The following is a 23,624-nucleotide window of genomic DNA, read 5'->3' as shown; positions in this document are numbered from 1 at the left end:
AGCGGAACACATTACATTAGCCCTCAAGGCTTTGAAAATAAAACTCTGTTCTCTGAGACAATTTACACAATAGCCCTGCCCTCCAGACTCTAGGTATTGGCCACAGTCTCCGGATTCTGAATGGAGGCCCCTCAGCCCTGGGCTTCAGCTCCGCCTTCCAGGCCCACTGGGACAGCAACTCTGCTCCCGCCGCTTTAGGCGCACCATTCTCCTAGTCCATTGGAGTGACAACTCTACCCTTAGAAACACCAGAGGCCATGGCTCCACGCTTCGAAACCCCTGAGATCATGGCCATACCTTCTGAGACTGAGGCAGCTCAGCTCTTGTGTTCCTTGCTTCTTCAGCTTCTGCTTGCCCATATCTGCCCTACTGGGGCAAGTGATCCAAAGCTCCGTAGCTCTGCCAATAAGTGCCTGGAGGCACTCCACTCCACCAGAAAGCCTTGTGTGCACAGGCACTCAACTCTCTGCTCCGTGGGTTGGCAAGACTAGCTCCACCGATTAGTGCCCGGAGGCATCCCACTCCGCCAGGAAGCCTCCTGCGCACAGGCACTCAGCACTCTCGCTCCGTGGGTCAGCTCCAGCACCATCTCACACTGGTCTCCTGGTTCTGGTGCTGTTGGTTCTCTGCCACTGCCGCTTCTCTGCTGTTACAGGTTCTCTGCTGCTGCTGGTCCTTTGTAGCTGCCACTGTTCTATCCATTCACAGTTTCAAAACCGCTCCCACATTTTCGGTATCTGTTAGAGCAGCACCCTACTCTCGGTACCAAATTCTGTCTTACTCATCTAGTGCTGCTATAACAGAAATACCACAAGTGGTTGGCTTTAACAAAGAGAAATTTATTTCCTCACAGTAAAGTAGGCTAGAAGTCCAAATTCAGGGTGTCAGCTCCAGGGAAAGGCTTTCTCTCTCTGTCAGCCTTTTCGTCAGTGTTCCCCCGGAGTAGGAGCTTCTCTGCGCGGGACCCCGAGTCCAAAGGATATGCTTTGCTCCTGGCACTTGTTTCTTGGTGGTATGAGGTCCCCATGTTGATTAATTTTCTAATGTTGAACAATCCTTGCATACCTGGTATCAATCCCACTTGGTCATAGTGTATTGTTTTTTTGATATGATGCTGAATTCTATTGGCTAGAATTTTGTTGAGAATTTTTGCGTCTATATTCATGAGAGATATTGGTCTTTAATTTTCTTTTTTGTGGTGTCTTTGCCTGGTTTTGGTATCAGGGTTATGCTGGCTTCATTGAATGAATTCAGAAGTATCCCTTCTTTTTCTATGTTCTGAAATAGTTTGAGTAATACTGGTGTAAGCTCTTGTCTAAATATTTAGTAGAATTCTCCATTGAAGTCATCTAGACCAAGGCTTTTTTTTGTTGGGATTTTTTTTTTGTTTCTTTTTTTTTTTTTTTAACTACTTTTTCGGTTGGAAGTTGTTAAGTTTTTTGACAGAGGATTTACCATTGATTCTTCCAGGCAGTTAAAGGCATTGCAATGCAGGATTGGGGTACCCCATTTCCAAAAGAGAGAGGATTCAAGGCTAGGTTTCAATCCTGGGAAGAATGGTCGTCTTTCAGTTTTATTCCTAGGGGAAATCCCTTCAGAGTCCCAAACCAAAGCATAAGAAGTTTACCTCAGAATTGGTAAATGCCCCCAAAGAAAAGTAACCCCAAATGCTGATTTACTACTTTAGATTTTCTTCATCTTTAGGTCTTGGCTTCATAATTCCTCACTATCTTGTTAGCTAACCAACAACTTTGAACAGAAAAGCATAGTCGAAAATCCTAGTCTGCCATTGCCAGAAGTAAACATATGCGAACAGTTTTAAAATCAAGTAATTTTAACTCATAATCTTTTATTGGACTCTCACTTTTTTTTTAAATTGTGCTTTAGGTGAAATTTTACAGAGAAAATTAGTTTCTTATTCATCAATTTATACACAAATTGTTTTGTGACATTGTTTGCAATAGAATCTCACATTTTGAGGCATGCGATATTTCTTTGATAAAACTGCTGTAATTAATACAGTTGGGATTAAAGAAAGCATGAGTGGGCCATTCTTGTCAGGTTGTTATGAGGTTAATACTAGTTTTTTAATGTGAATTTGGAAGATTCCCTTTTCAATGTTATTAGACAGATTTAATAACATAGGAATTATCTATACCTTGACGATTTGATAGCCTTTTGTTATAAAATCATTTTGACAAGTACTCGTAAGGAGGATTGTTGACAACTTTTTCAATTTCTTCTACTAATATTGGTTTATTTAACCTCATTATGGGTCAGTTGTGTTTATACTCCAAACTCGTTGCTGTCAAGTCGATTCCAACTCACAACGACCCTATAGGACAGAATAGAAACCCTAGGAGCAGCTGGTGGATTCAAACTGCTAACCTTTTCATTAACCACTGCTCCACCAGGGCCCACATTTATACTATTTTCTTATGTGATTATTTTATAAAAATTTTATAGCGTGTATTTTAGTAATTTTAAAATCTCCTCTGAATCTGTTATGATATTATTCTCAATATTTACAAAGCTTTATCTCTACCTTTATTTTTTTATTACCCTTTCCTTGTTTAAACTTGACTTGCTTAGCCTTAACTGGGGCTACTTTACTTTCTTTTTAAAGAACCAGTTCTCAAATACTAATGAAAACATGATATAGCAAAACTAATGAGATGCACCCAAGTGATTTTAGAGGTAAATTTAGTTTTAATTGCTTGTATTATGAAAAAATAAAGCATAGATATGAAAAAATAGCATAAAGATGAAATCAGAAGAAATAAAATAGAAGACAAATGTGTAATAGAGAGAATCAAAAAAGTCAAATATTTATTCTTGGGAAAGATGAATAAATTTGATGAACTTCTGGAAAGACTGATCAAGGAAAAAGAGAGAGAGAAGGCACAATTTATCTAAAATAGAATAGACAGTTACCTGGATAGATCTTTCTCTGGTACAGAACGTGAAGATATTTATGTCCCGTGTGGATACTCACCAAAGAGTTACCACAGTGGAGGAGGATCTTAATAATCAAAGAAGGGGTAGTGCTTTGTTCTCAATGGCATAGACATTTACCATGGACTTGGATTTGCCTTTTTTTCCTATAATGCTTCTAACAAAACTGCCATCTACGGACTTACAAAATGCTTTACCACAATGGTATTCCACAAAGTATTGCTTCTGGCCAAGGAACTCATTTTACAGTAAATGAAATACAACTTATGCTCATGGAATTCACTGGTCTTACCATATGCCCCCAACACCCTGAAGCAGCTAGTCTAACAGAATGGGTGGAATAGGATTTTAAAAGCTCAGTTACAGTACCAGTTGGGTTCTCATGGGGTTGAGAATCAAGGGGGTAAAAATGGGAGTGGCTCCTTTTACTATTGTCCCTAATGGCCTGTTAGTAAAATTTTGACTTCCCATCCTCACAACTTTCAGCTTTGCTTGTCTAGAAGTGTTAGGTCCAAGAGAGGAATACTTCCACTAAGAGATACTGCAATGATTCCATTAAACTGGAAGTTGTTACTGCCATCTGGTCACTTTGGGCTCCTCATGCCAGTGAATCAACAGGCAAATAAGGTTTACTCTACTAGTTGGGATGACTGATCCTGACCATCAAGGGGAAATTGGGATACTACAACCCAATCAGGCAAGAAAGAGTATGTCTGGAATGCATACTCCCTGTGGCACCTCTTAGTACTCTTGTTAACTGTCAATTTCCTCCTTCAGTTTCTAGACTCTTGGATTAGGTTTGTGTTCAGCTCTGTGACAGGGTTCTAGCTTCTTCTCCAGGAGACCCATGGAAGTTGGGAGTTAGGAGGCAATGAGAGACCAGTAGTGTTCCATTCTATCATTATGGACTCCACTCATCCCCACAGGTTCCAGTTTATCTTTGCTTCCCTATTTCATATCCCTCTTCCCTTCCCGACTATCTGCCCTGCTGACTACTGGCAGCAATAAGAAACTCTGCTCCCACAACTGCATAATGTCAGTTCCTTATAAAGTGAAACCTGTGAGAGCCAGAACTCGACGGGACTGCCTTGTTTTTTCCAGGTCTTGTAAGTTTTCCACTTTCGATAGGGTGCAGTCTTACTATTCTTGCTCATTTTAGTGGAAAATATCTGAGTTTCCTTCTCTGACAGTTTTCTGCCTTACACATGTTCTGGTTTTCAAAAGTTTTACTGTAATAAATCCCTTATTATACATGTATGTTACTAGAAGTTCTGCTTCTCTGATTGAAGCTGACTAATATGCGTACCTACATTTCTGACTTGTTCTAACTTTTCTTTGCTGACTCCTCCTGCTGGTCCTCATGTGTTCATGTTCTCTAAGGTTACAACATTCAACTTCTTATTTTTATACTTTCTTATGTTCTTCCCAGACAACCTCATTATCATTGTATTAACTCTTACCTATATGTCTTTTTAAATTGTACTTCCAGCCCATATCTCTCTCTTGAGCTCAAGAATTATGTTTCTGCCTGCCTTCAGAGTATCTCCAATTGGATATTCCATAGGTATCCTAGACTCGACATTTCCAAAAATGAATTTATATTGCTGACCTTGATAAGTGGTACCACTGTGTACTCAGTAACCTATGCAATATGCCAGTATCGATTGCAGCACTTACCAAAAAGCTTTGTAATAATTATGCATCTGCAAGCCCACTAGACTACAAAGTGTTGAAGAAAGACATCCATGTATTATTCCTGTTATCCAAAGCACTCACAACAATGAACAGTGCATAGTAGGCACTCAATATATATTTATTTAATGATTAAATACATGAATGAACAAATGACTGACTAAATGGATTAATAGAAAGAGATAGAAATTGCAAAGACATAATAAATGGCAACATAGAAGAGAAATAGAACATAGATATTCTAAAAAAGTTTATAATTTGAAGATCTAGCTATTTGGTATAATATTCTAAAAACTGTAAAATACACCGTTTTCCTAAAATGTTATTTAACCAGAAGGTGTCATTTAAAAGAAGTACTGCTTTTAAAATTGCTGGAGTTTCTCTGCTTTTTAGTAGTCACTGAATTTTGTACACAAAGTGCTTCAGGTATTTAATTTAAACTGATGACTGTATATGAAGCTTTGAGATTTACAACAGTGAAAGTAAACTTTCACAGACCAAAAAATGTTTTCATTTTTCTATTAGAAATTTTATAATTACAGTTTATGCCAAATAACCAAATACTAGTGAAAGAACATACTTGTTTTTAGATTAAGGATAGCTGCAGAATCCTTATTAAAAACTGAAGGTGCAATCTGGGTTTGTGTTATCAGAAAAACAACTTCAGCTGTCAATTTATCTACTAGATAAACAATTAAACGCCTACATGCAAACAAAATAAAAATATAAGATTCTATCTTCTATTTGCATTAATATAATTGTATTCCTTGGCCCACTTATCAAATTATTCCTCTCTAAAGAAGCTATTTCTTTACTGTCACACATTAATAACAACATATAATCACTAAAACTTCCAGAATTTTCTATGTGTGAATACAGGAGAAAATCCTTTTTCTTGAATGCAATTGATTTGCTGTACAGTTTTTTAGAACTGTTCACTATACAACTTACATTTCATTGGACAATATTTATAGTTTTTTTTGTACTCTAAAATTGTTTACAATATTAAATCAAGCAAAGACTCAAAGAAACAAGACATTCAGAGGGTACAAGTCTCAGATTGGGATGGTAAAATATTTCTCCAATTTATTAAGATCTTATGCCTTACAGTTGTTTTACAAAAGTTTTTAATTAGTCTTCACTAGTGAAAGGATAAATCCCCAAATCTAAAATTCTCAAAAATTTAGGTTAAGCTATTTTTTTTTTCCATTTTTGTTTCCAAACTACCCCCAAGGTCCCATCACACTGAACTCATATCAATTCCTCCCACACTCTATGCACGTATGCTATGAAATTTTACATTTCTCTGCCTCTTTCAGGCTACTTTATCTACAGGGAATGGAATGCTTTACCTTTCTTTTGTTTGTTTTGCTTCATCATTCTGGAAAGTCCAATATAATGTCACAGTCTTCATAGGTCCTGTAGTCTTACTTCTTTTTGTATTACCAGTATATTTACTTTTGCACAACTTCATTGGCCAAGACTGACATCAACAGGAGGACAAAATATAATTTTTCCCATTAAGGACATTAAAATTTGTGAACAAAAAGACAGTCTACCAGTCTGCCCTTCTGATCACCATCATTCAGATCTCCTCCTTTCCTTTCTCAAAACACATTACCCTCTTCCCCAAGGGAGATAACCTAAAAGTCCTATCCTGTCATTATTTCCAGCTCAGAGTCTGTGATGGTTAATGTTACGTGTCAGCTTGGCTAGACCATGATTCTCAGTGGTTTGGTAGACATTACGTAATCATTCTCCATTTTGTGATCAGATGTGAGCAGCCAATCAGTTGGAAGGAAAGTTTGCTTGGGGGTGTGGCCTGCATCCTATATATATCTATATATCTATATATATATATATATGAATATTCTGACAAAGCTCGCTTTCTCTTTCCAATCCTGCATTCGTCTTGTTATCCTCTGATCTCTGGTTCTTGGGATGAGAAGCCTTCAGCCTGCTGCCTGACTTACAAATTTTGGATTCACCAGCTCCTGCAACTCTGTGAGCCAGCAGCCTGCCACCTGACCTGCAGATTTTGGGTTTGTCAGCCCCTGCAACGATGTGAGTCAGGAGAAGCCTCCAGCCTGCCACTTGACCCACAGATTTGGGACTTGGTGGTGGTTAAGCGCTCAGCTGCTAACCAGGTTGGTGGTTTGAACTCCACAGGAGAAAGATATGTCAGTCTGCTTCTGTAAAGACCACAGCCTTGGAAACTCTATAGGGCTGTCCTATAGGGTCTGTCCTATAGGGTCGCTATGAGTCGGAATTGACTTGATGGGAACGGGTTTGGTTTTGTTGGTTTAGTCTCCACAATTTCATGAGCCATTTCCTTGAAATAAATCTCTCTTTATATGTTTATATATACTCTTTACTGGTTTTGTTCTTTTAGAGAACCCAGTCTAAAACAGAGCCCATGATCAATGAGTGATGCTGTAGTCTGTATAATAGTTCTGGATAGGTCTGCTCTTGATCTGGAGACCTACGAAGTAATAAAGACAAGTTATTTGCCCCTTCAACACACAAAATACAATGGTGGAACAGGTCTTGGATAACCACAACGAACGATCCTACTCAAAGAGGGAAAGAATGGGAGACACACGCTAGTCCTGAAACCTCACCAGGCAGAAGTTTGTGCTGTCTGCAGGTAGGGAATATTCCTTGACTGGGCCCTAAAGTTGCTATATGGTGATTAGTTGGAGTCCCCCTTTCTCTGTGGCTCTTGCTTTACCCTCAGGAGGTGTTGCCTTAGATCCACCTAATGAGGGTGTTATTAGAGAACAGGCCTTTCTTGTAGGATAAGCACTTCTTACCATCTGTTTCTCACCTCCAGAAGATTGAAGAGCCCAAGAATCACTTCACATCTGAAACAGCTGTAATGTCTTTAATCTAGGCTAATTATTTTAACAGTATTTAATCTGGTCATCTTCATGCACCAATGGCCACACCCACAATTTTTTCTGAGACACACTTCTTTCTTTCTCTACACTTAATTTCGGGAGCCCTGGTGACACAGTGGTTAAGCACTCAGCTGCTAACCAAAAGGTTGGCAGTTTGAACCCACCAGCTGCTACCCAGGAGAAAGATGTGTCAGTTTGCTTTTGTAAAGATTTACAGCCTTGGAAACCCTATGGGGCAGTTCTACTCTGTCTTATAGGTTGCTATGAGTAGGAATGGACTGGACTGCAATCGGTTTAGTGTTTTTTTTTGGACCACATCAGCTTTTGGTGGGAGAGCCACACCCTTATCTCCTTGCCCTTAGACTTTAAAATTGTCCAGTTGAAAGGATTTACTGGAGACACCTCAGTCTATTGACATGTCTTAACATAGGTGTGATGTCACATTCTTTATTGGATCATTACCTAGAGGCTGAATTTTAATTGACCTTTATAGCCAAATGCCTCCTCACTTTTATCTTATACAGGCTGAAGATGAGAATCAGTTGCATCTTCCAACTATACAAGTCTCCAAACTTCTAGATGCATAACTTCCTGTCATTATAGATTGCAAACTGGCCAATTATTTTCTGAGTCTATCTCTTTATTATACTATCTTGTCAACTATAGCCAATAGTGACTGACACAGGCTGCTAACAAAGTCTTTGCTTGCCATTTTACATTTACCATAGTATATGATCTCATTTTCCTCTGCTATCCATCTCATCATCTCAAAGTAACGTATTACAACAACATGTGCAAAGACCTGGAGATAGAAAACCAAAAGGGAAGAACATGCTGGGCATTTCTGAAGCTGAAAGAACTGAAGAAAAAATTCAAGCCTTGAGTTGCAATACCAAAGGATTCTACAGGGAAAATATTAAATGATGCAGGAAAGACTACACAGAGTCATCATACCAAAAAGAACTGGTCAACATTCAGCCATTTCAGGAGATAGCATATGATCAGGAACCAATGGTACCAAGGGAAGACGTCCAAGCTGCACTGAAAGCACTGGCGAAAAACAAGCCTCCAGGAATTGATGGAATACCAACTGAGATGTTTCAACAAACAGATGCAGCTCTGGAAGTACTCACTCGTCTATGCCAAGAAATTTGGAAGACAGCTACCTGGCCAACTGACTGGAAAAGATCCATGTGTATGCCTATTCCCAAGAAAGGTGATCCAACCAAATGCGAAAATTATCAAACAGTATCATTAATATCACGTGCAAGTAAAATTTTGCTGAAGACCACTGGAAAGCAGCTGCAGCAGTATATCGACAGGGAACTGCCAGAAATTCAAGCCAGATTCAGAAGAGGACGTGAAACCAGGGATAACATTGCTGATAGCAGATGGATGTTGGCTGAAAACTGAATTCAAGAAAGATGTTTACTTGTGTTTTATTGACTATGCAAAGGTATTTGACTGTGTGGATCATAACAAATTATGGATAATACTGTGAAGAACGGGAATTCCAGAACACTTAATTGTGCTCATGAGGAACCTACACATAGATCAAGAGGCAGTCATTTGAACAGAACGAGGGGTTATTGTGTAGTTTAAAGTCAGGAAAGATGTGCGTCAGGGTTGTATCCTTTCACCATGCTTATTCAATCTGTATGCTGAACAAATAATTCGAGAAGCTGGACTATATGAAGAAGAACGGGGCATCAGGATTGGAGGAAAACTCATTTACAACCTGCAATATGGAGATGATACAACCTTGCTTGCTGAAAGTGAAGAAGACTTGAAGCACTTACTGATGAAGATCAAAGACCACAGTGTTCTGGATGGATTACACCTCAATATAAAGAAAACAAAAATCCCCGTAACTGGATGAATAAGCAACATCATGATAAATGAAGAAAACATTGAAGTTGTCAAGGATTTCATTTTACTTGGCTCCACAATCAACACCCATGGGAGCAGCAGTCAAGAAATAAAAAGACACATTGTGCTGGGCAAATCTGCTGCAAAAGACCTCTTTAAAGTATTAAAAAGTAAAGATGTCACCTTGAAGACTAAGGTGTGCCTGACCCAAGCCGTGGTGTTTTCAATCACCTCACGTGCATGTGAAAGCTGGATGATGAATAAGGAAGACTGAAGAACTGACCCCTTTGAATTGTGGTGTTGGTGAAGAACATTGAATATACCATGGACTGCCAAAAGAATGAACAAATGTGCCTTGCAAGAAGTACAACCAGAATGCTCCTTAGAAGCAGGGATGGCAAAACTACATCTCACGTACTTTGGACATGTTATCAGGAGGGACCAGTCCCTGGGAAGGACATCACGCTCAGTAAAGTAGAAGGCCATCGAAAAAGAGGAAGGTCCTCAACGAGATGGATTGACACAGTGGCTACAACCATGGGCTCAAGCATAACAATGATTGTGAGGTTGGGGCAGGACCGGGCAATTTTTCGTTCTGTTGTACACAGGGTCGCCATGAGTCCAAACTGACTTGATGGCACCTAACAATAACAACAACACCCATCTGATGTATTTTGGGTCAGGCACGCCGGCTTCCCTTGAGCACTTTATCCCAAAACCATTTTTCTTGCCATTTGGAATATTCTATCCCCAGATCTTCACTAGTTTGCCTTTCTTTTCACTTAGGTTTTATCTCAAATATTACCTCCTCAGAGGGACTTTTCCTGTCCACTCTGATTAAAGAAAACCTTTATTCCTCACCCCTCTCATGTCATTCTCTCTCATTATACTGTTTTATTTGCTTGTCATTATCTAAAATTATCTTAATTATTGTTTGTCTTCCCCAACCAGCATCTTGTGAGATGAAATGACTTGCTTTATTAGCAAGTGAGATATGAGAAGTAACATGTTCTATGTACCAGCAGAAGCTTTAAAATCCAACATGAGCTGTGTTCTCTTTCTCTCTGCCACATCTCTTCCATTAGGGCAGAACAATTTTCTTGTTCACGGCCATATTCCCAGTGACTAGAGCAGTGCCTGTTGCAGAGCAGGTACTTAATAAATATTTACTGAATGAATGAAAAGACACCAGTCTTCATAAGCTTCAATTTCCATCAATAAACAGAGTCCTAAATTTATTCCTCTAGTCTGAGTCAGAATCAACTCGATGGCAATTGGTAGTCTAGATCTAAGGAGCCCTGGTGGCACAGTATGTCAGCGCTCGGCTAACAAAAGGTTGACAGTTTGAACCCACCAGCTGCTCCAAGGGAGAAAGACGCGACAGTTGGCTTCTGTAAAGATTACAGCCTAGGAAACCCCATGGGGCAGTTCTACTCTGTCCTAGAGGGTTGCTATGAGTCGGAATTCGACTCGACAGCAATGGGTTTGTTGTTTTTTTTTTTTTTTTTGTTTCGTCTAGATCTCTCTTCTAACTCACAGAAATCCATTTGCATTTTATATAGGTACTTACCTACCTTCTCTAGTGTTTCTTGTCTAAACAAATGGCATCAACATCCACACAGCTTGTCTAAACTGAACCTCTGAAATCGTCCTCGACTCTCCCTCACATTACTTCCCCCACTTTCAGCAATCACTAAGTCCTATGTTTGGAATCTTTTCTTAATCATCACATTTCCTACACTAGTCCACGCTAGCATTATCTGTCACATGGACTATTGCAACAGACCTTTAAACGGTCCCACATTTCATGCTATCCCTTCGAACCTATTCTTTTTTAGACAAAGCAATCATTCAAAACCAGACATCATGTGTTAGCTTAACTTCCCAATGTTCTCTGCATACAACTCATGATTTTTAAATGTTCATTGGCCCAGCAGGTCTGATCCCTGGCTTGCTCTCTCTTCAAGGTCCAGCTATACCAGATCTCCCTTAGCTTCTCAAAAGGTCTAACTTCAGACCTTCACATGTACAAAATGCCCTGTACACCAGCATCCTCCGTTTTCACCTGGTTAATGTCTTCGTCTCTTCCGGGCCTATCTAGCATAACTGTTACTTTTTATTTTTTTGGAGGAGCCTTCTCCTACTCTTCCTACTCCCAAGTGTGATCGTTTGGTGAATACTTTACATTGGACATTGTCAGGTTTACCGTCGTTTCCAGCGCCTTATCATAAACCCTGTCCCACGTAAGACTTTTCAGTAAAAGAAAATTGAAGAGTGAAAATTGGATTGGGGTAGTGAAAAAGACCGTTGAAAATACATTTTAAGAAGGCAATTTCGGGACCAAGGGCAGGGAATGGTGGCATGTCGCACAAGTCTTCATAGCGATGAACATTTCATCGAAGACCAGGAACTGAGGGATTAGAGAACACTGACAGGGCCATTGCCATCTTTAAGTCATTTACTAGTTCTTAGCGACAGCCTAAGACAGGAAGCAGCTGCAGTCTTTTTAAACCGCAGCCGCTGACCTTAGCAGCGAGAGACCCGACCTACCCTCCAGGCGCCTGGCGCTCGGCCGCCAGAAGCGCGGCGCAGCTCCCTCTGCGGCGGTCACGGCCGGCCGGCGCGCGCCCGGCACGCGCGCCCCCAGCGCCTGAGCGCGCGGACCCGGTTTGCAGGCGCTGCGCGAGCGGCCCCAGTTGCCGGAGCGCGCAGTCCGCTCACCCGCCCATCCACCCTAGCCATCAACGCGTAGCCTACCGGCAAAGTGCCTGTCTTGTCAATCGAAAGGTCCTAGTTGCCACGCAACAGATTACCCATCATAAATATACATAGCACAGGAATGAACAGTGTTTCGCTTTGAAGTGGAATAGTGATGGTCGGGCCAGGTTAGGGCGGACACGTGGGGAACTGGATCATAGCAGGCAGTTCTAAGGACACCCGCATCCGGGTCCTCCTGCCGCAGGCTGCCCCCGGAGCCAGGGGTCCTTCAGGTAGGAGGTACTGGGTGACTTTGGATGCCCGCAGATACAGGCTGCGTTGAGTGCTAGGTTCCGTGTTTGCCAAGTTTGTTCTCTCTTTCCGCACCTGAGGCGTCTACCGCAAACATGCTCCGCCAGATCATCAGTCAAGCCAAGAAGCACCCGAGCGTAAGTTCGCGACTCTTATTGTCCTCACATGTTAAAATTGTGTCGGTGTGCGGTTGCTTCCGTCCCCCCGGGGAGCTTTTTTCTTCACCGCCACATAGGTTTCCTCGGGGCGAACCCTGTCTTGCCTTGTGCTGGCCTCCGCGTTCACCCGAGGCCCTTGAGCTCTGACCGTCCACGCCATGCGTTGAGGAATTTTGGCTGGGAGGCGGAAGGTAATGGACAACTACGAGGAAAATAAATTAGGGCACGTTGGAACAATCTAGTGGCCTCGCCCTCTTGCAGGTTGGTCGGGCCAAGAGGGATCGGTGTGCCCTGTGTGGGTTAGAGACCAGCCAAGATCAGGTTCTCTGTTGTTCTGCCGCTTAGGATTTTTTACTTACCGCATTGCAGCACTAGGCCTTATGGCAAATATGAGGGAGGGGTCCATGATTTTGGAATCTTCATTTTGTCTTGTCCTGCCATTTTGAGGCGTTTGGTAGCTCAGAATTTAATTGCAATGAAGTTATTTTGTGTCTCTCATTTTTTTCCCCAACGCAAGAACATGTTGTGGGTCTAAAACTCAATTAAGTGGTCTTTAATCTTTATTTTAAAAACTCAATTCGCTAAATAGTAGCAGACATTGGTAGCAATACATTTTCAGAGATTATGCCTTAAGCCAGTATTTGTAATAGGTGTGGTTCTGTTTACTTATTTGGACTGCGAATTTCACAAATTTTGTTTTTCATACATTCGTATGGAGGAAGGCCTTAGTAATTTGCAGGCAACCTGGTTTTCAAGTCTAGAGATAAAAGAAGCTGGGAAATTTAATGAGAATGATGTATAAATAGAGAGGTGAATAAGATATGATACCTTTTTTTGAATTTTGAAATTTGAATATAATTTGCTCCACATTAAAGGTCAGACACTTAAACCAGAATCATTTTCACAATGTTTTGGGAATTCCATGTCTTTCTTTTGAACACAGTTATGAGAAATTTTGCCTCAGTGTAAGATTTTAAGAGAAGATCACAAAATAGCAATTTGAGGTTAGGGAATCAATGTGTAGAAATTACTGTAGCTCTCTTTTGCCAGTAACGTAGGTATTTGAAGATGGCTATTGATTCTTGTCTGTTTTGTGTTTGGTTTTAGTTGATACCTCTTTTCATATTTATTGGAGCTGGAGGTTCTGGAGCAGCACTGTATGTCTTGCGTCTGGCAGTGTTTAATCCAGATGTCAGGTAAGTATTTAAAAATGTTTAGAATGGTGATGGTTTATCAAGCTGGTTTAGGAGGCACAGTCTTTCTAGGGAGGTAACATCAAGTAGTAGAACCTGAGTTTTATAGTCTTGCAATAAGTTCGGATCCCAGTTCTGCTGTTACTTACTATTCTTGTTTCTCATTGATAAAGTAGAACTGCTAATACCTGCTTTGTAATGTGAGGATTGAGATAACAACAATTGTTTTTATAAAATACTTAATCATGGTTCCTGGCACATGTAAATGTTTTAACAGATGTTAGTTCTCTTTCATTTTTCCTACTGCTAGAATAATGATGTGGCTGATTTTTTTTTTTGTTTGCCTGCTTTTCCATGGTAGGAAATGTGTCTTTTTGCAGTTGGAAAACAAAGGCAAAGAGATGATTGATTTCTCATTATATTGTGCATTTTGCTATATCTCATTTTGTTGATGAAATGAAGTTTTAGTAAAGGCTGGGTATAAAGTATACTGTGACAGAGATAGAGCAAGGACAACTGCCCCTGGAGGCTCTGTGTTCTATCTTTTTTTCTGATTGATTACATGGGATTGGTTATTATAGATTCTGTCTCTGTTTTAACTCCATAATGAAATTTATACCCTGCTCTACCTCATAGAAAATGAGATTGATCTTTTCAAACTGTTACCTTTTTAGAAAGTACAAAACACTTTTAAATAGTGTCTTACTACTATAACAAGATAATCTTTTATTCTGTTTAGTTGGGACAAAAAGAATAACCCAGAACCATGGAATAAACTGGGTCCCAATGATCAATATAAGGTAAGCTTCAAAATTGCTGGAAAGTATGTTTTAATGAATTTTGTCATGGGATAGTTTTCCATGAAATTGAATATACAAGTAAAATTCCACTATAATGAACTTTGAGCGGCTGCTTGCTTGTCCTGTGAAATTAAAGTGGCATATTATATTTTTTTCTAGAGGTTTTATTCCCAGTCTTTGGATCTTGAATGTGAAATCAAGATAATGTCTCAGTTCTACTGATTAGACTAAGAGAAAAAGCGAGATGGTATAGCTATCATTTCCCATTTTCTTAGTTCTTAGATAGTCTAGCACAGTGGTTTTCAAATTTCAGTGTATATAGGCATCACTTGTAGAGCTTCTTAAAGCAGATTCTTCAGCTCCACACTCAAAGATTTTGATTCAGATGGTCTGCTGTGGGGCCTGAGAATTTGCATTTTCAACAAGGTTTCAGATGATGCTGATGCTACTGGTCGACTTTTAAGTAGTAGTAACCTAGTGTGGATGGTTTGGTTTTCTATCTTGTTGGTTTTGTTGAAATATTTCAGGTGAGGATTTGTAGGAAGAAATGTAAGTCAGTTGAAACTTAAATTTTACCATGAACCTTTTAGATATACCTTTTAACATCTTCCCTGAAGAGTGGTCTGTGGAACTACCCTTCCAAGGAGTGGTTTCATGGATTGGGACTATTCATTGATTCCCCAAACATAACCTTCCTTATGTGTAAATCTCTGTGCATACAAAGACCTAGCCCTTGAAATGCTGGGAAAAAGGCATTTGTTCTGGTGGTAATTTCCACTAAGGAATGCAAATGATATTTGTTATATGAGTGCTTGGTAATGTTATTTTTAAAAAACAGCTTTATTGAGACATAATTCACTATACGATTCATCCATTTAAAGTGTGTAATTCAGTGACTGAGTGTATTTATAGAGTTGCATATCCAGTACCACAATCAATTTTAGAACATTTACATTACCCTAAAAAGAAACCCTGCACCTCTTAGCCATCACCCCCAACACTAGGCAACCACCAGTTTACGTTGTCTATAGATTTGCCTGTTTTGGGCATTTCATATAAATGGAATCATGTAATATATGATCCTTTGTGACTCATTTATTTCGTGTAGTGTAATGTTTTCAAGGTTCATTTATATTGTAGCATGTTAATACTTCATTTTTTTTATTGCTCTATAATATTCCATTGTATGGGGTAGACCACATTTTATTTACCCACTTATTAGTTGATGGACATTTGAGTTTTTTTACTTTTTGGCTGTTATGAATAATGTTGCTATAAACAATTCATGTACAAGTTTTTATGTGGACATACATTTTCATTTCCCTTGGGTAGATACCTAAGAGTAGAATTGCTAGCACTAGAATTGCTGGATTGTATAGTAATTCTATGTTTAACTGTTTGAGGAACTGCCAGACTTTTCCAAAGTGGTCGTACCATTTTCCATTTCCACCAGCAGCGTATGAAGGTTAGATTTCCCAACGTCCTTTCAGCACTTACTATTATCTGTCTTTTTGATTATAACCATCCTAGTAGTTTGAAGTGATAACTCATTGTGGTTTTGATAAGCACTTTCTTATGGCTAATGATGTTGAGAATCTTTTCATGTGCTTATTGGTCACTTGTCATCTTCTTTGGAGAAATATCTATTTAGATCTTTTGCCTGTTTTTTAATTGGGTTATTTGTCTTTTTTTTATTGAGCTGTAATAATTTTTTATATAGCCTAGATACAGGTCTCCCATTTTATGGGTTATCTTTTCACTTTGTTGGTGTCCTTTGAAGCACAGTAAATCATTTTGACCATAATTTTATGTAGATTTATAATTTTTTTGTTTGCGACATAATTGGCATTCATTAGGAAAACAGTGCTCGGGCATAATAGGGCTGATGTGAAATCAAGATAGATTAGTCTTAAACACAATAAAGCTTACTCAAGGTCCAGTATGAGTCAGGCCCTCTTCCATCTTTTAGTTCTGCCATCTGGGACATGTGGCTTCTAGAATAAGATCGACACAAGGTGGAGAGGTCTGGAGGATCATGCAGGATATTTTTAAGGACCAAGATTGGAAGTGGCTTTTGTTACTTCTGCCCATATGCCACTGGACAGAACTTAGTCATGTGTCTCTCCCTGTGACTACACAGGAGGCAGGGAAATGTAATTTTTCCCTGTGCCTAGAAGAAGGAAACGGTGAACAATAACATTACTTTGTCATCTTATTTGCCCTTCTAGCGGCTGTACCATTTCATTCTTTCAATACATGAAAGAAATACCCCACTTCCTCAAAGGAAACAACTCAAAGTTCCATCCAGTTTCGAGTGTAGAAGCTTCAGGTGTTGTGCAGTTGACTCATGTTGGGATATAGTACATTTTAGTGTGAGAACTTGTCAATTAAAAGGACAGATTCCCCACAGCCATATATACAGTGCGGGGAGAAGCGGTATGGTGTAGGCACTGGCAGTAAACATTATCATTCAAAAAGGGGAAGAAAAGGAGACCGCACATCCGATTGGGCAGACATTGGGAAAGCTGCCCCGCAGATAGTTGAGGTTTCTTGAGCGGGCCTGGATTCTGTTCTTTGAAAAGTTACATGTCCATTGTTCAGTGACATCTAGTTCTGCCATTGTTGGAGGAAGTAGAGCCTTCAAGCTTGTTTCCTTTCCGGGAGGTTGGAGACCCCAGGGTGGTTTTAACTCTAGTAGTCAGAGACTTCTTTAATTCCGGGCTCGTGGTATTTTTGGCTGTTTCCTCAAAATTAAGTAGGCTTCTGATAAATTTGCTTTTCCGTTTGCCAGTCAGCTCCATGTGCCAGTAATCATACCCAAAATTTTCTCTAGAAGTAATTTTTTTGACTTCTCCATTTTTTGGCTTCTTTGTCCCCATTCTTTTTCATGGATTAATGGTGGCTACCTTGAGTTCATTACTCTTCTGGCAGTTTGTCGTACTGTGGTGATTTGTGTGTTGCTATGATGTTGGAAGCTATGCCATCGATATTTCAAATACCAGCACAGGTCACCCATGGTGGACAGGTTTCGGCAGAGCTTCCAGACTAGGACAGACTAGGAAGAAAAGCCTGGTGATCTACTTCCAAAGGTTAACCAGTGAAAACCTTATGGATCACAACAGAACATTGTCCGACTCAATTGCTTTGGGCACATCATCAGAAGGGATCAGTCGTTGGAGGAGAGCATCATGTTTGATGAAATAGAGGACCAGTGAGGGCGTGAGAGACCCTCAGTGAGAGGGATTGGCACAGTAGCTGCAGTGATGGACTGGAACGTTGCTGGCCTTGGTCATTCTGGACTTGATTCCCTTTTATTTCTGCTTGCAAGTTGCCCAGTTCTGTCTTTCATACCTTGGCAAACACAGCCAGCAATAACCACATGCACACCACTAACATCTGTTTTCCAGTCTTTTCTTACAGCTACAGGCTCTTTAGGGACGTAATCTACCCTCTAAGTTATAAGCAGGAAACCCTGGTGCCGGATGACAGATTATCAAATATTTTGCCATTATGTAACATGATTCTTCATCTTTCCAGCTTCTAATACCTGTTTCATAGCTACTCACAGCCCAGTCTATGCCACAATGTTAGGTTTTTATTGTAATAACATTCCATTTCTGATTCACATGGCCTCATACTGGCATCACTTCTTTTGTGCTATGATACTCCAGGGTATTGGGAACTGACTTCATTGTCAGAATCATCTGGAGAGCTTTGTAAAGTACACATACCCAGTGACTCCTGTACACCCTTTGGTAGAAGGACCGAGGCCTGTTTTTGTTTGTTTTCTTTTTTAAAGTTCCTTGGGTGTGGAATCATTTTATCTGGAATAGAATTATTTAAACAAATTTATAAGAGAGAAACCGAAATCAGAATGCCTGTTTATCATTTTTTGAGGAAAAATGTAACATGCAGATCAGATGGCTTGTTTCAGCTTGGCCAGTGCATTTTTATTTGATTCTTGCAGGCAGATCTCTTTAGGGATTTGGAAGCCAAATTATAATCAGAATGATTGGGAAGCTTGGAATCAGCAAAGGGTGATAATTATCTTAAAAGTTGCTGTCATCAGCAGTGACAGCATCCATCTCCATCATGCAGGTATATCTGCTAAGGGGTTCTGAACGCTCATACAGTTTGGTCCTGGCACCTCATCTAGAGAGTGCTAAAAAGCAAATTGCGGTTTTCTTTCTTTTGATAATGCACCTTGGTATAGTGGAAAGTGCATGAGTTTAGAGGCTTGATCCTGCTGGTTGTTAATTAGTTCAGGGTTTGGCAAGTCATGTAACTTGGTCTTTAGTTGTTTCTTATAAAGTAAATGAATAGAGTTGTTGTAATAATTAAGATACACATAAAAACATCTAGCGTAACATCTGGCATCTGTCAGAAGAGCCCAACAAATGTTTATTTTCTTACTAGACAAACTGCATACCTTTCTATAAGTATTCTTTCTAATATTTTGTTAGCACGTTAGAGGATAGCACAATTAGTTTCTTTAAAATCTTATTGTCTAGGTTCTCTTGCTTCTTAATACTGCCAATAAAGAATACTACTTTATGGTTTAATCATAATTTTTTGTCTTTAAAATTCTGTGTATATATTTCAAGAATAACTTGGCAATACATTTTAGAACTTGATTATTTTTCTTTTAAAATGAAGTGAATCAACTAGATAAGCCATTGAGGTATATTTTGAGAAATAAAGGTGTTTGAAAAAATAATGAATACAAATTTGTGGGTTTCTTGCTTAAAAACCCTGAAGAAATGTTGATGAATCTACAATTTCGGGAGGGGGGAAGGATAAATAATACAGTCTTAAAGTAATTATAGCACAACTTCTTGTGGTGTTCCTTGGCACAAGAATGACTAAACCTAAGATTATACTTTTATTTGGGCTTACATACAAATCCTGAAATTCCTCGGCAGAAACTCTGGAGCAGTTTCAAATATAAATCATTAAGAAAAAAAAAGTTGCTGAGCATTAGAGGGAGATTATTTTTAAAAGCAATTATAGTAAGGTTTATTTTAAAAAGTCATTCAGCTGAATATAAGGAACTTTTTTGAAATTTTAAACATGCAAAAAATACAGTATTACTTAAAGGCGTTGTACCAGAAGTAGTCAGATTTCAGTTTGATATTGATGCAGTCTGCATTAGGCCCACCGTGAAATTAATCAAGCTTCTTATAAGTGAAAGAGAGAGAATAGAAAAAGAAGCCATTGAGGTAAGCCAGTTTGTGTCTGAAAAGTTAAATAAACCACATAACAAAGGATTAGCTTATGTAATCAACCTCTCTTGGTTGCAAGATCTCTCCCAGCTAAATTACAGCAGTTAACTAACCAAACAGGGATAGTAATTCTGGGTATTCCTCCTGATAGAGTCACTTGCATACTTAGTAGAGATGGAAGTAAAAACTTAAAAGTACTGGAGGTATATATCACAAAGAATTATTATTCACTTTGAAATGTAAGAATTATTTATAGATTCTAACAGACTATTTGAACACTGCTCTTCTGATGTAGATTGAATATTTTTACTTTATCAAAACCATCATTAAAGTACTAGAATTTTTGGTATAGTGTTTTTGTTTGAATGAGTTTTATGATGTTAAGTATTCATAATAGAAAAATCATGTCTGTAATTGTTACTAGAAAACTAAATAAAAGTAATTCTAAAACTTACGTGTCATTTCCATATTTGATAGAGTATCTAAATTATCTTTTTTTTCTGTTCAAGTTCTACTCAGTGAATGTGGATTACAGCAAACTGAAGAAAGAAGGCCCTGACTTCTAAATGAAATGTTTTCCTATAAAGCTGCTTAGAATGAAGGTCTTCCAGAAGCCATCCGCACAATTTCCCACTTAACCAGGATGTATTTCTTCCCTAAGCGCACGAAATCATGTTGGTGTATCATGTTGGGGTTTACACTTAATAATAAATATCTGAATCTTGATTTGTGTCTTTATTAAATGCTGAAATCTGCTCTGAACTTTATAGCTAGGGTATAGGAAATTATTAGAGTTTAAAGAATTTCTTGAGTTTCTGTTTATTAGTATAATTTGAAAATAAGACTTCAAGCTGCTTTAATAAAACACTTTATTTTGTCAATAGGCCATTGGTAACTTGACTAGAAATAGAACTGGAAATCATACAAAGGTAGATTGGGAAGAATACTCGGGCATCTCTGACATTGGCAAAATGGAAACTTCTGTTACTGGCTGATGTTGAAGAGTGTGTAGTTGTATAATAGTGGTTTTTGCCTTGTTCTTTTTGGTGAAGAGTTTTCGGTTTATTACTCTTTGTGGTCTCAGTATTGGTAGGGAGTCCCTGGTTTAGGGCAGGGTTCCTTTCCGATGACTCTGTTGTAAGTTGGTTCTGATGTTGGTTGAATACTTTGCTTTTTTTTAGTTTTCATTATTGCTTTTTATTATCAGTATCTTTATAAATCTGATCTTTATTTGTCTTTGGAGATTGGAAAACATTACATAATCTGCTCTGGTAGATAATTCATCTTGTATTTTGTCCAGCCCATCCATGAATTTTTCAGCAGCTTCAACATTGGCACTTCCTGCTTCTCTAGTTATACACAAAGCCAAATTTGTGCTTGAAGCGATGAAATCAGCCCTTGTGGCATTTAAGTATTTGCAGCAGCCTTCTTGCTGTTCCTTCAGCTTTTCAAAACAGGCTACATGCTTTTGTTTGAATCTTCAGTAAACTCATAGGAATCCTCTTCTGGATTTGATCTTTTATCCAAATCAACAGCTTCTTCATGTCATGGATTGGTCCTTGCCTCTCCCTTGTTAAAATTGTCAGTTTTATGCCAATCGCTCCTTTAACTGCCTCTAAAATCCTATTCTTAATGATTGTCAAAATGGTCAAATGAGACAGTCTTTCCTTGCGTGCTATTTCACCAACTTTTCTTTCCATTATCGTAGGCTTTAATGATATTTATATCCATGTCTAGAGCTTTCTTCACTTTATTTTTTGGATTAGAACTTACAGTGGCATGAGATATTTTGCTAAATGCATTTGAGATACAAGCAGTACAGGTAAAGTATGAGAGAGGAACAGCTTGGCTTCAAATTAACTGAAGCTTCTGATGGTATGAAACGCCGAATAAGGTCACACTATAGGCTTGGTCTACAGTGAAGTCAGCATCAGTGTTGTAACAATGAAGTTGGAGTTGTAACAGCAATCGAGAACATGCTCAGTTCAATTGTCATATGTGTTTAGAGTTGAACATTACCCAAGTTTTTATGTGTTAACAACTACTGACACCTATGTAGACCAGGCCATAGCCTGTTATATGTCAGTGTTTTGAACAGTAAATCGTAACATTGAACATCTGCGAGTGAACATCTGAGAATGATAACATCAGCAAATTATGCACTGCAACATTGTATGTAGTACATATTACGATAGGATGTACAGAAAAAGAAAAGGTTGGATACTGTTAGCTGTAACTTGAATACATCGTAAGTCAGGGACTACCTGTGGTTGCATTCTGAGTCCTTCACTGCTAACCATGGAACCAGTGGCCAGGAGATCCAGAGAACTGCTACTACTGAGTCGGCAGGTTTTCAAAGGCCAGGAAGTACATAAGTTTTACTGTGGGAAAAATGTGGGAGAGTTATCTTTTTTTTAAATGGGCTAGGGAATTGGAATTAGGTTGAAGAAAATGTTGAATGTTTGATGTTATACATTTCATGGCTCAGACATTTCAGCCGAGCCCTAATTGAGCCAATAAACAGAATTATTTCAATGGTGCCTAATCAAAAATTAGCTGTACTTTATATTTCAAGTTTTCATGTGTGTGTTTTTGTCATCCCATAGACAAACTTGAGGAATTTAGACAATTTTGGATTTTAATATATAAATACTGTTTTTTCTGTTTACAAGAACACCATATCAGGAACTAGCCCTAAGCATTTAAACTACATAGATTGTCTCAAATACAAAGTCCCTTTGAGATATAAATGATTTTTTGGATTCAGTTGTTTACTTTTTGTTTTTAAACAGTTGAAAAAATTAAGACGAGTTTATTTAATTACCGAAGTTCATTCAGCTGGTCAAATGACAGGATATCACAATAGTTAAGCGCTCCGCTGCTAATTGAAAGGTTGGCAGTTTGAACCCACCTAGCAACTCCATAGGAGAAAGACCTGGTGATCTGCTCCTGTGAAGATTACAGCCTAGAAAACCTTATGGGTCAGTTCTGTTCTGTCACATGAGGCTACTAGGATTTGAAAATCTATTTGAGGGCACATAACAACAGATCTTGAATCTAGAGTGTGTAGAGTACATTTTGATTACTTGATTCCGTATTTAAGCTCTTGTGTCTCTTGCATAATTGCAGTCTCAGCAGGTTTTCTTAATGTTGACCTTTTTGAGTCATGTAGTTCTTTGTTGTAGGGGCAGTCTGCTACATTTTAGATGTTTAGCAGTGACCCTGGTCTCTACCATTACATGCCAGTTGCACCCTGGTATCACTTAGGAATGCCTCAGACATTAGTGCTCTCAAGAAAGAGGACACACACTTTTTTTTTTTTCCCCCCCCTTAATTGAATTTGTTTAGAATTGTACTTTTTATTTTAGTCAGGAAACAGACTGGTTTGTCAATTCCTTGTGTCAATAAGGACACCAGGCAAATTGTGCAAAAATACAAGTGTTGTCTTGGGTTACCATTTATTCATGTTTGACAAGTTGCATTTTTCAGTATTTACAAATGCTTCCCAATAGATGATTTGAAAAAAATTATACTAAATTTCACTTTCTAAAGCATTACTCAAAACAAAAAACAAAGTGGGAGGCCTCACACTACCTGATTTTAGAACCTATTATACCACCACGGTAGGCAAAACAGCCAGATACTGGTACAATAGATACATAGACCAATGGAACAGAATTGAGAATCCAGACATAAATTCATCCACTTATGAGCAGCCGATATTTGACAAAGACCCAAAGTCCATCAGTTGGGGAAAAGACAGTCTCTTTAACAAATGGTGGTGGCATAATTGGATATCCATCTGCAAAAAAATGGAAACAAGACC

At 38.8% G+C, this 23,624-nt stretch overlaps 1 protein-coding gene across 1 annotated transcript; it reads left to right on the top strand.

The window, feature by feature from the left end:
* The first annotated feature begins 12,388 nt into the window (after nucleotides 1–12,388).
* NDUFA4 (NDUFA4 mitochondrial complex associated) lies at nucleotides 12,389–20,524 on the top strand. The gene is made up of 4 exons (XM_004389350.2): nucleotides 12,389–12,562; nucleotides 13,691–13,779; nucleotides 14,516–14,576; nucleotides 20,308–20,524. Exons 1-4 carry the CDS (start codon nucleotides 12,521–12,523, stop codon nucleotides 20,362–20,364), a joined length of 249 nt encoding a protein of 82 aa, XP_004389407.1. The 5' UTR covers nucleotides 12,389–12,520; the 3' UTR covers nucleotides 20,365–20,524.
* Nucleotides 20,525–23,624: the final 3,100 nt, after the last annotated feature.

Source organism: Trichechus manatus, unplaced genomic scaffold, assembly GCF_000243295.1.
Source record: "Trichechus manatus latirostris isolate Lorelei unplaced genomic scaffold, TriManLat1.0 scaffold00242, whole genome shotgun sequence".
Classification (NCBI taxonomy): domain Eukaryota; kingdom Metazoa; phylum Chordata; class Mammalia; order Sirenia; family Trichechidae; genus Trichechus; species Trichechus manatus.
Note: the sequence above shows the minus strand (reverse complement) of the source record. Positions and strands in the feature narration are given on the sequence as shown.